General features: G+C 46.3%; 1 protein-coding gene across 1 annotated transcript; it reads left to right on the forward strand.

Annotated features, from left to right (window-relative positions):
* The first annotated feature begins 1,672 nt into the window (after positions 1-1,672).
* LOC135378268 (uncharacterized) lies at positions 1,673-2,497 on the forward strand. The gene has a single exon (XM_064611285.1). It carries the CDS (start codon positions 1,673-1,675, stop codon positions 2,495-2,497), a length of 825 nt encoding a protein of 274 aa, XP_064467355.1.
* The last annotated feature ends 9,790 nt before the right edge of the window (positions 2,498-12,287 follow it).

A 12,287-nucleotide genomic window follows, 5' to 3' on the forward strand; every position in this document is an offset into this window, starting at 1 on the left:
AGATCCGGGATCACGTAAGCACAAGTAGACCCCGTTGCCGTGCTGGAAGCGTCTGTGAACACAGCCATTCGGTCGCTGTACTGGGTCATCAGGTCCAGACTGCACTGTCGGGCGACGCAGCTTGACACAGCTTTCTTGTCAGGAAGTCCGTGGACCACCGTGCTAGCTACAGGGGCTTGAAAAGTCCATAGTGGACTACGCTGTTGGAACCGTGGCCTGTGCTCAGGGATAAGATTCTTATATGGCATTACTGCGTTATGAATACTTGAAAAACGTCGTCTATTTTTTTTATTTTCATTTCATTTCATTTACTTGCATTTCGAGTAGAAATGTGGACCAGCCACAAAAGGGAAAGGTCCCTGACTAGGCGGCTGGCCCTACAAGGAGGCTATGAATGGCCGAAACTAACGGATTCTTGAACAGACGCGTAGAGAGACGAACGTAGTGATGAAAAGACTCTGTTGCACGTAGCGCTTGCAAAGGGGGCTCCCTAGCCTCAGCTATGGCTCCGTCGTTCAGAGATAGATAGATTCGTTCGTGGTAGATCAAGGCAGACGTTCACGCTTCGAGCCAATATGCTGTGCAAAACTTGCTCAGATGTCGGACACAAGCCATGGAGTGCCGGCAAGTGATACCCTAGCATCTGGCGAATCAAGGCAGAGTGGAGCCCAAGCATCGAAGCACAAGATGATCCCCACCGTTGGCTTGCCAAAAACCTCAAGACGTTAATGCGTGAAGCAGCATTTCACGAAGGCTTGAGACTTCTGCTGCAGTTAGAAGTGATTTTGTTGGATCTCCCATAGACTGCCATGTATTGAAAATCTGACAAGCTTTAATTCACCAAAAATCAGTGGTTCACTTCCGGCCTTCAAAAATGTGTCATTCCTTAGATAAACTCGAGAGGAATACGCCTGCATGCTTTTCGTGGAGAAATTTAGCGTGGTTTACGAGATCACTGCGTACAAAAAGTTCCCCATAGACGTTCTTAAGAAGTGAGTCCGCTTTAATGCTACTGCGCTCATTTCCTTACGTTTGCTTCTATTTAGAAACTGCGTTCCAAAACCAGTCAATAGCAGATTTGCCTATTGAATGCTACCTATTCTGTGTGCACAGTATTCCCTACACCATCAAAGCCATTCTATATTTCACGATTTTGCAGCGGCTGAAGTAAGCGTCACTTGTGTGGAATTACTCTCAGTACATCTGTGTTTTGCACAGTAAACAGATTCATTGACCGGTCTACATAGACGGCAAGCCACTACCTAACGTTGAAACGTGGAGCATGACGAGGGTGACTTTCGGTACGGCCCCTAGCACGTTCCTCCTGGCAGCCACGTTACAGCACCACATCCAGCTGTATGCCAGCGAGCATCCGAGATTAGCAAAGCTACTTGAAAATTCCATTTACGTGGAAGACGTCATTTTTGGTGCGGCGAACGAGGAGGAGTCAGCGGAGATGTACGCCGAAACATTACAGCTGTTTGGCGAGGCTTCCATGAAGCTCCAAAAATGGGGTTCGAACAGTTATGCGATGCGCGAGAAGTTTGAGTCCGAACCGGATGCTGTTTTAATTGGAAACACAACGAATGTACTCGGCATTCCTTGAAACCAGGAGCAGGACGCGCTGTCTCTCCCCCTTCACTTCCACTGCACTTCTGGAGAGTACAATGGCATGACCACGAAACAACAGGTGCTGCGTTCGGTGCCACAAATATATGACCCATTGGGCTTCATTCTTCCGTACACCGTCACCGGAAAGATGCTCCTACAGGAAGTCTGGAAGCACGGGCTGGATTGGGATGCTCCGCTACCAGATGACCTCGCTCATAAATGGGGCGCTTGGCACAACGAGCTGCAGGATCTCAACGACATTGAAATACCACGCTGTTACTCACCGGACATTAGCACTGAGATCCAGCCACAGCTACACTTTTTCTCTGATGCTAGCCCCGGCATGTACGGTACCGTTGTTTATCTACGTCTCGGCGGCTGCGCGGACGGATACAAAACGCAACTGATCGCAGCAAAATCAAGAATAGCACCAGTGAAGGAGATGACTCTAGCTCGTATGGAACTACTTGGTGCACTGATGTCAGCTCGTCTCGCCAGGTACTTGCGGGACAATTTCAAGCTCACCACCTCCGATTACTTTTGGACAGATTCAATGATTGCTTTGCAATGGATACGAGGGGATGCAAACCGCTGGCCGCAGTTTGTGCGCAACAGGGTCACAGAAATTCAACATAAGGTAGAGAAAGATCGAGGGAGATACGTGGGAACACGAGCAAATCCCGCCGACCTGTTGACGCGAGGAACAAGTCCCAAGAAATTGCTACAGTCGAAGCTGTGGTGGAAAGGACCATCATGGCTGGTGGAATCTGATGACAAGTGGCCATCTCCTGAAGTCAATGAGACGACACAGACTCACGTTCATGAAGAGCAGATTGCGCTCCAGACCATCGCACCATCGTGCTCGGATCCGGCTCGGATCCGGTGATGGACCTGGAACGTTTTAGCAATGTCAATCACCTGCATCGGGTAACCGCGTGGATACTTCGATTCATCAAGAACTCCAGAACAATAGGTCGGCTCAACGGTCCCTTATGCGCTCGGACAATGCCTTGACGTTCAAAAAGGTCGCAAGAGAAATTCGGGACATACAAAGGATCCTGACGGGCCCGCTGGTGCAGGACTATTCTTCACGTAACGGCATCCGCTGGAAATTTATACCTGAGCGCGTACCATGGTGGGGTGGTTTTTATGAAAGACTAATAAGATCCGTAAAATCAGCATTGAGGAAAACGCTGTCCAGGAACGTCTTAGACTTCAACGAAATACAAACTCTGCTGGCTGAGGTGGAGGCGATATTGAACTCGAGGCCTCTAACCTTTGTTTATAACGAAAACTTCCAGCCGATCGACACCACTCACTCCAGCAACCATGATAATGGGAAGACGTCTACTCGCACCACCATCGACGGAATCCACCACACCGCGGAACACACCCCATGAATCATCGTCCACAAAGATAAGGGAGACATGGAAAAGACACCTGCATTACCTCAATGTAGTCTGGAATAGGTGGCAGAAAGAATACCTTTCGGAACTACGTTCTGCATACCACTCCAAAGGGATAAACGACTGCGACGTTCAAACCGGAGATGTGGTTCTCGTCAAAGAGCCCAACTATCCCAGCCTTCAATGGAAAATGGGTATCGTTAACAAAGTTTTCACAGGGTCAGATGGACGAGTTAGAGTGTGTCTGATCAGGACTCCTGGTAGAACGACATTCAGAAGACCCGTCCAGCACCTCTACAAGCTCGAGTCACAAGAAAAACAGACCAAATCCCGAAACACTCCGTCGTTCTCATCTATGGGTGGCAGGCTGTTGAATACTATGTTGAAGACGACGACTCAGCACCTGCACGCCCACGCGGCTGTTCACGCTTAATTTCATTCTTCTCCTGAGCACCATCCAATAAACATCGTCACCTACTTGCTCTCCCCTTACTATATTTCAAATATGTCGACTATATTCGTGTACCTGCCACGTGGATATCGCAGAATGAGTAAGAGAGATAAAGCCTTACCAAATATACACAACGGAATAGCTCGCCGCATAATACTTTCAGGGCCAGCCATTGCACAGAATGATGCCGTTATCACTTCTGATTTGAGGAGAGAGCACACACTTTTGTGACCAGTAATTTTAATACAAAGTGCCAGAAAAAGGCGTACTTTGTGTTATGTCGTCTGTTTTTCGTCTTTTTCCCAGTCTCGGGTTTTCGTCATGGATCTTAGCCACCAGCTCGCTTGCTTTTTAACCATTTTATCTGTACACAACCACCCATTTTGAATATATACGGAGCGAGGACGATATTACTCGGAATAATGGTTGACTAAGAGCGTGTTATGCAGTGAAGTTCCGTTTTAAAAGTGTGTCGTTATGAGCAGCGAGAACAAAATACGAGAGGCCCATCGCTTTCACGTCCATCTCGTGCTGCTTCTGGAAGTGGTTTGACGGGACTCCGCAACGGCTGTATGGGGGGATCATGTCTTCTACTTTTATCCCACCGTTATGCTGGTTGGTTATTTGTTGAGCCTATAATCAGAAAAATAATTCTGCCCGAGTTGCTGGTAAGCAATGTCATTAATTTCAACGGTAGAATTACATACCAATACCAATATCATTCCTACACGCTTTCGAGTTTACAAACGTTTCGATTGACCAATCTCGGTAATGCGCCGGGCTTCAATTGCTGAATCGAAAATCCGTGCCAATATAAGGCGCTGCGGTGCTCGGGGGGAATACAAACGTCCGCAATCAGGATATTTCTGTTAGCATGTGTGTGCCTGTAACAGAGGCGGTGGGAGCGATCTTTTTTTCTATGAAAGAAATCAGCCACTGTAAGCTGTTCCGCTACAGTGGCTTTATGCGTAGAAATCTAACTTTGACAACTAAGCAGGGATTTAGCAGATGTACCAGGTGTTTCACTAAGGTCCCCCGGCTAAATAATTCGTAAAGAGGTGGGGTTATAGAATAACTTTCTTTTTGGTAAAGACCCTTGAGACATACATCGGCCAAGAACTGAGCAGTCAGCGGCTGATTTGGAGGCGCTGATTAATTAAATAAAAATTCTAACTGTTAAATTTTACTTCGAACGCTTCGGAACCTCTAGTATCGGGGCCTTCAGCGAAACATATTCCAGGAAAAAACACGCTTGGACACCTCGTGTTTTTTGTTTGTTTGTTTTTAGTAATTTATTGGTCTCGGTTTGCATATTTCCTGCGTAGAGTAGCTTGACAATGCGCTCTTTCGCTCAGCTACCCGGCACTATAGAGTATGTGTTCATCCGCTCGATTCGCACGCGGGGAGTGCCGGAAGATAAGGAACGGCCACGAGTGAACTTTCGCCTCCTTATCTACCTGGGCGCGTTCCTCGCCATTTCGTAGCTTCGCAAGTTCGCTTTTGCTCCGCCTTCGACTGCGCTGCGTGAGAGGCCATTGCATGATTGTGGGCGTGTCCACAGCCACGCCGCAGATTCGCGAGCGTGGGTTGACTCCGCCCATCACGAGAGCATCAGGCGGGCCACGTGGTACGCTTCGGTGAGCGCTAAAGAGTCGTTCCTTGCCGGCCCGTGTGTCTATGATAGTCGGCGTTCGGAGAGGAGACCGAACGACGAAAATGAGTTCGATGTGCGACGTTCGCGTTGGAAATAAATCTTTATGTGCTCTCACATAAGGAAAGCATCACTGATGATGACCTAGTGCGCAAATGCCGCACTCACAAGGATGCCTACACTTCTATGCGGGTAAAAAGGAACAAAGAGAGCATAGTTAAAAAATATTCCTAATTAATACTGCTAGGGGGCTTCGTCCAACTAAAGTATATGTGTCGTGCCGTATCCTACACGACCTAAATATCAATCTTAACCTGTATTCGATCGTCAGTGCAATATTTTCGTCAAGCTTTAGGTGGTGGTGGTGGTGGTGGTAACAGAGATCACGAATGAAACACAAGCAGCCAATGAACGATAAATGTAGAACATAATGCTTTTGTATATGCATACTCAAGATGGAGATAGCGATCATCATGATCTTTCAAGCGGTGTGCCGCAGGGCGGCGTGCTGAGCCCCCTCCTTTTCAACGCGGTTATGGCAAGTTTACCATATTGTCTGCCTAAAAATGTGTACATTAATATGTACGCCGACGGTATATGTCAATGGTCTTCTGATGTACAATTACCAGCATTGCAGCAGCTCCTCCATAATGCATTAGATTGTACAGTTACCTTTTAACCGAAAGGGACATGGATGTATCTGCCGAGAAGACTGTTTTCCCTCCCTTTAATCGGAAAAAATGACGCAGTTTCAACTGCGACTTAATGACCAGGCGATAAAGCGGGTGTCCCATCACCATCCCATCTTGGGAATACTTATTGATGCGCAGCTTTAATGGGCTGCTAACATCAATCATAATAATGGCAAAGCCGACGCACGAGTCAACATTATACGTCGTATAACGGGCTCCCGCTGGGGAATGTCGACGAGGTCTCTACTCTCTATACGTATATAGTGCACTGATACGGCAGATGCTGGCTTACCATCTACCCATGTTACAAGGGGTATCCGACTCATCTGAGAAGATGCTGCAAAGCGTCTTAGCCAAAAGCCTCATAGTATGCCTATAGGTGTACCTTGTGCTGCTCCCAATGTACTAGTTACTGCATAGGCCAGAGAACTTCCAAATAGATATTTTGCGAGCGCAAGAAACAGTGCGACACCACATCCGTCTCTGCACGCGGCATCATAGACACCCAGTAGCACGCAGAGTTATGCGTCGAAACTCTCGTTTCCTCGTAGTGATTGCTCAACATCATCGAGCTTTGCCAGAAGTAATCCCTCCACAATCGACCCAGCATCCCGCTTGGACATTTACGGCACTTAAAATATGTGTAACTGTGCCCGATGTGCACCGAAGGTCAGCTCTGCCATCTGCTGCGCTGAGACAGTACTGTCTATCCATGATGGAAAATAGCCACAACAGGACAGCTATTTTCACCGATGGATAGACGACAGCAGTTGGGTCCCCGTCTGGTTTTGTTGTCGCCGAACACAACAGGGAAGGAATGATACGGCTATCCCACAGAGCATCCTCAACAACGGCAGTATTAGTCGCTATATACTACTCGCTCTTCAATATGTGGTTGCATACTAGTCAAACAACAACAACAACAACTTCATTTTGCGATTCATCTACCCCATTGCTGGTGGTGATGTAGGGAATGAAATAATGGAGCCCTTTCATACCCTTCTGCAGCGCAATGGGTCATGTATCGTGATTCAAAGGCTGGACTACCAGCCATAATATCATTCCTGATGACTAATAATGACACACACGCGCTTCACGGCTATATCCATCTTCACTCCTGCCGCACCCCGGCACTCTTCACCGGTCCTCGGCGCTCTTTCACTGCCGGCCGCGGCACTCGAGCCTCCCGCTCAGCTGCCGGTCGCGGAAGTCGCGGCAGCCGACGCCACGGCACCTTTCAGCCGGCGTCTCGGCATCTCACCACGGCTCGCACAGCCTCAGCCTCATTTTGACCTAACCTGGGACTCTCAGAGCTTCGGCTCCCGTGACGGTCGCGACACCCCAGGACAACGACTCCGACAGCGCCTCACTGTCTTCCCCGCTGTTCTCGGGCTAACTGATTGTCGTTCCCGTTGCTCATAGCTGTGGTCGTTCGTCAACGTGTGCCGTGCACGTCATCCCGGTCGCACTCGCTGTCCTCCTCTAGTGAAGTGATGGGTTTCTTCTGCCTTATCGCCGGTCCGCATCTGAGTGATGTGGCGGACCGTGGACATCGACGAGAGTGGACACGCGCCTGGAGCACCCGCTCCTCAGTTCTACCGGTGCCGTCCTAGCGTGAGGCCACGAACATCTGCCCGCTGGGACATTCCATCACCGCCGGTCAGGAGTCATGTAGAGGGACAACACCTCCTCTACAACCACATGGTGGCACCACGTACTTTATGAACTACTGTGTTACACAGGCGTAGTACAGGGAAACAAAACTCGCGTGCTGTACTTTCTGTACTTTGCACTTTAGAAAACTGTTGATGAGACTTGTTCAGTTTGTAACTTTGTTGTAATGCCCCACCGATTTCTGTCCAGTAATTTTAGTCCACTGCTAGCGTTTCTTCGAATTGCTACAGGTACTGGTAAGAAATATCCCTTATGAACGGCCATCAATGGACGTTTGATACGCGTGATGGAAATATCCCTATCGCTTTCTTCCGTGTCCATACTGAGGACCCTATAGCATCCGGTTCTCGACGATGGGAGTATTCTGAAAAACCACTCCGGTGGGTTCCACTGTTTGTGGACGCGATAAAGAGTCTCCAAAGTCTCCTTCCTGAATAAATGAGATCCAGGTAACACCTCGGGTGTTTCCCGCATGCCCATCACGGCGGAGGCATACCAACACACAGGCCACCCCACGAACGTGTCCGGACCGCCGCGAACACTTCTTCGATTTTCCGGTTGTACAAATAGAGTACTGTAATTGTGAGATGGAACAGCTTCCCATACCAAATCGATTTTCTTATACCCCCTTTTTTATTTTGTATGTTGTGTGGGGATACTCTAGTTCAGGTACAGATAGACCTGTACCTCGCCTTGCAGACGTTCAAAGTGGGAGTTTGATCGATTCCATAGAACGACAAGAATGTGTGGAGGCGTTCCGATCGATGAATCGATGAAGGAATTTTGGCAGTCTGATCCTAACACACACATGTATGTATTTCTTTTAAACAGCGGCTTATTATTCGATTCCTTATTATCCTTTGTGTATCGATGTTTTTATCCCGTATGCTGACAAAGTTTTCGGCTTGCGAAGAAAGACTTTCAAAGATCCTCTTTTTAGGAGTGGCCGTGATCCTCGTTAACGGCAGAGTGATTCAAGTAAAGTATCTCCCTTTGACAATGCAAAGCAAGTCTTCCTCCTCCATGTGTGGGAATTGTTCTTTTCGCCTTTACCTCGACAAAGCCGGCCGGCGGATAACGAGCGCACCAAGACGAAGTTATTGATGTATTAAGCTTACAGCTAAGTCAGCATTAAAGGCTACCAGCGAAGTTCGTTTTTTAACGTTTTCTTTACTTTGACGGTGTTGGTCGACGCGGTATGTACCACATGATCCTAACAACGGCGGTGATGACGTTGGTTCCTCTGTCAGCATCCCGTTAAAAGTATATTGTCAAGTGTAAATCCTCGGAAAGCTGTGAATATGTAATAGTAATTCACAGTTGATCTTGGAAAAAAAAAAAAAAATCAGTGGCGATTTAGCGTTAAATGCGAGAGAAATGCGTTAGCATTAAGTGCCTTTTCCGGTCCATACTTGACTTCCGGTTCGGCGCTTTTTACTATATGTAAGTCCATTCAATTAACATTTGGATAGTTACTTTCAATTACCCTTTAATTACCATTTAGTTACCGAAGGTAAACGCAGGCTACCTGAGGTAATCTTGAATTTCATTTAATTCTCTTTAATTACGTTTGCTTGCTTTAACAACTCTCAATTTCCCTTTCATTGGCGTTGTTTATCTTTAATTACATTTAATTACATCCGGGAACCCGCAGTTTCCTTCGGTAATCTTTCATTTCATTTTATCTTTCTCTTAATTACATATATCTAGCATTCATTACCTTTAAACTCAACTTTCTTGCTTTAATTACCTTTAAATATTCTGACCTCATACTCTTAATTACCCTTCAACTACTTCAGTTTCAATTCACTTACCTCCATTTACATTTACCTATTATGTCCCCTTTACAGGTCCTCTTATACCTGTGTCTCGCAGTGAGGCTTCACCATCTTATACAGGGACACACACAGACTCATACATACAGCTTTTTCCATTTGGACGCTCCTAATGCTAACGCATTAAAAGTTTTCATCGCCGCGCAGTCAACTATACGCTTCACTTTTTCAGTTTTCTTCTCTCTTCTTCTTCTTCTCTTTGTCAACGCTTTCCGCAGCATGATGTATACCATGATGATCTTGCAGCATGATGTATACCACTACTTGTAGCCAAAATATATTATTTCACATTGATCTTGACCTTGAGATGATGCGCATTTAAGACATAATTTAATGCATGTCATAATTTATACCCGCCAGAGTGTATCGAAACACAAGACTGTTTTTCTGCAACAACAGCATTTTGTATGAGGTATTCGCGAATCCCAACCTCAAACTCCTTCGTCTGCTTACTGTATACTGATTGATCACTTCTCTCTGCGATTAAGCGCGCAAATACTATCATAAACGAGCGGTCACCAAGTTATCAGTAAGGAGCTGTAGTAAAAAGGTCAAACGAATGGTATAATGTTTGCTCATGCTTTCGCTAGGGCCGACGCCCCCCCCCCCCCCCCCCCAAAAAAAAAGAAAAAAGAAAAAAAAGAACACAACCTTCTGAGTACTGTTGACATTCTGCACCAATGCTTAGGTCTCACAGGAGTTCGGAGTTACTGCTGTTGCCTACCTCCACTCACATGATGGCTTCTCTTACAAAGAGTTTCACTATACAATAAACTATGTTCAATACTCTTTTTCCGGGAGTGTGACTTCCTCAGGAGGGTCTACCCATGTAAAATTACCTCCGTAGTGAAGCATTTACAGTGAAAAATAAAAAGAATATCATATAACTTTCCTAAACATGTCAAGCGCTGCAAACAATCAATTGCTATAAAGTTAATCGTCTGTGTACCTCCCATACACATCTTGGCATACTGACTCCCGAACAATATTATTATGTCTTCATTTTTGTACGGCTCACGTACACAGTGTCACGTACTTAATGTGAGAAGATAACTTGATCGCGTTTGGCAACCTGTGCAAGCTACAACAACAACAACAACATAGATGAATGGATGATGATGATGATGTGGGATGTTCTGTGCAAGCTAAGGTAGTTATATCTTGCCGGAAATGCTTCACCTGCTGCACAAACGCCTTGAAGCAAAGTCAGCGGTATGTTTGGAGTGCAATGCCTATTGCGAGATTTCATTGCGTTTCGTATTTTCGTATTCCTGTTCACGTACTCCTATTTCGTATTCCCGTTCACAATGCTTCGTTTATCAGCTCCGAACGACAGAGTTGCAAACCACAGTTTCAAACGTTCACAAACGCTCACACTAGCTTTGCAGCTGGTTCTATGGCCGAAACTAGCTTCGTAGCCCATATTATGCAGTACTGGAACATACCTGTTTGCTTCTCAAATATGAGCTAAATAAGTTAAAAATTGCACAGGATAACAAAAATAATATACTTAAATATCTGGATATTGAAATTGAGGAAGATCGTCACATCAGTCTGCCTGATTAACAAGTAGCTAAAAGGAATAACAGAAAAAGAATCCTGCTTCGCCGTTATATCTCTTTTTTTTTTTTCTCTCTCTGTTCCACGTCCCTCACATTATGAAAAGTAGCGGTAGCGGAGAAAGAGTTCACCGCTACCTACATTTGTAGCGGAAATACTTTTTCCGTTACCAATTTAAAAATGTAGCGGGATCGCTACTTTTCATTTGTCTTTTTCCTTTCTGTGGGGTCCATTCATTTAGGGGTTCTTCATGGGAGTAGCAGAATTCGTCAGGTGACGAATTCAATTTCTTCCCGTTTTTCTTGCATACTTTTTTTATTTTTTTTTACATTCAAACTCAACTCTCGAGCACGTTTTCTGTCAGAAAACACTGGCCATGACCATTCATGGCCAGACCTCTAAACCCTTCCAAAGCTGCCGGAAACTATCTCTAACTGTACTCTGAAAATAGAACATCACCTGATTACACGTCTCTAACCAACCGTTCTCTCCCCAAATTTGTCCAAAATGGGAAGCGCACGCCTCTTTGGGACATTTTGCATATATATTACTATATCTCCCGGTTTATAACGAACGTTTTATATTTTATAAAAAGTGTTCTGAAGGGCCGGTATACGCGTTATGCATGCGTTATGCTCCGGCGTCGCCCCTTGGTCCACCCGCTTTACAATAGACGTGAATCGTTCGTGTAGGTGTCATGTTCGGGAGAAGGATGATAAATGACTCGATGATAAAGGGCGACGAGTACACGAAGCGCGGACAAAGGCATCGTGCGCCGAGGTAGTGAAGTGGGTCCAAGAAGCATAGGACGCCGTCAAAGTGTCAGCGATCCTGAACTAATTTGACAAGGCTGGCGTCTTTAAGGAGGAGACCCAACTCTACTACGACACCGACTCTGCAGGGCCAGAGTAAGGTTTCAAGTAAACATCGGCGCCCACGACAAATACAATCAACAGTAGTGATACTCGGGCTTTCATTACTGTGGAAAGCGGATTACGGCGGCGATGTAGTGTTTATACTCGCTACCGCCTGTGTTTCACCCCCGGCGTCTACATCATCGAGGCGCCTTAATCAGGGCTCGGCATTTTGGCCGCGATAACTCACAATCACAATCATCTGCGACAGGAACGAGTTCAGTCGAAGGCGAAAGGCATATGGCGCCTGCAATTATCGGGCACTGGCAATGAAAAGGTATGCTCTGCTGTGCAATACAGCCACCGAGTCGGCTGAGTATCACAGACTACCACGCCACTGGACGGACCTCACGCAAGTGAATAATCGCACACGCATCATTGATCGCACAGGCACGATCACGATTTTACAATCACGATCAGTTACCGCGGTATATTAGATAGTTTTAGTAGATCGTACACTATCGCCTTTGCTTACGTAAGGGATAGCGCTCAT

Source organism: Ornithodoros turicata, chromosome 1 (genome assembly GCF_037126465.1).
Source record: "Ornithodoros turicata isolate Travis chromosome 1, ASM3712646v1, whole genome shotgun sequence".
Taxonomy (NCBI): Eukaryota; Metazoa; Arthropoda; class Arachnida; order Ixodida; family Argasidae; genus Ornithodoros; species Ornithodoros turicata.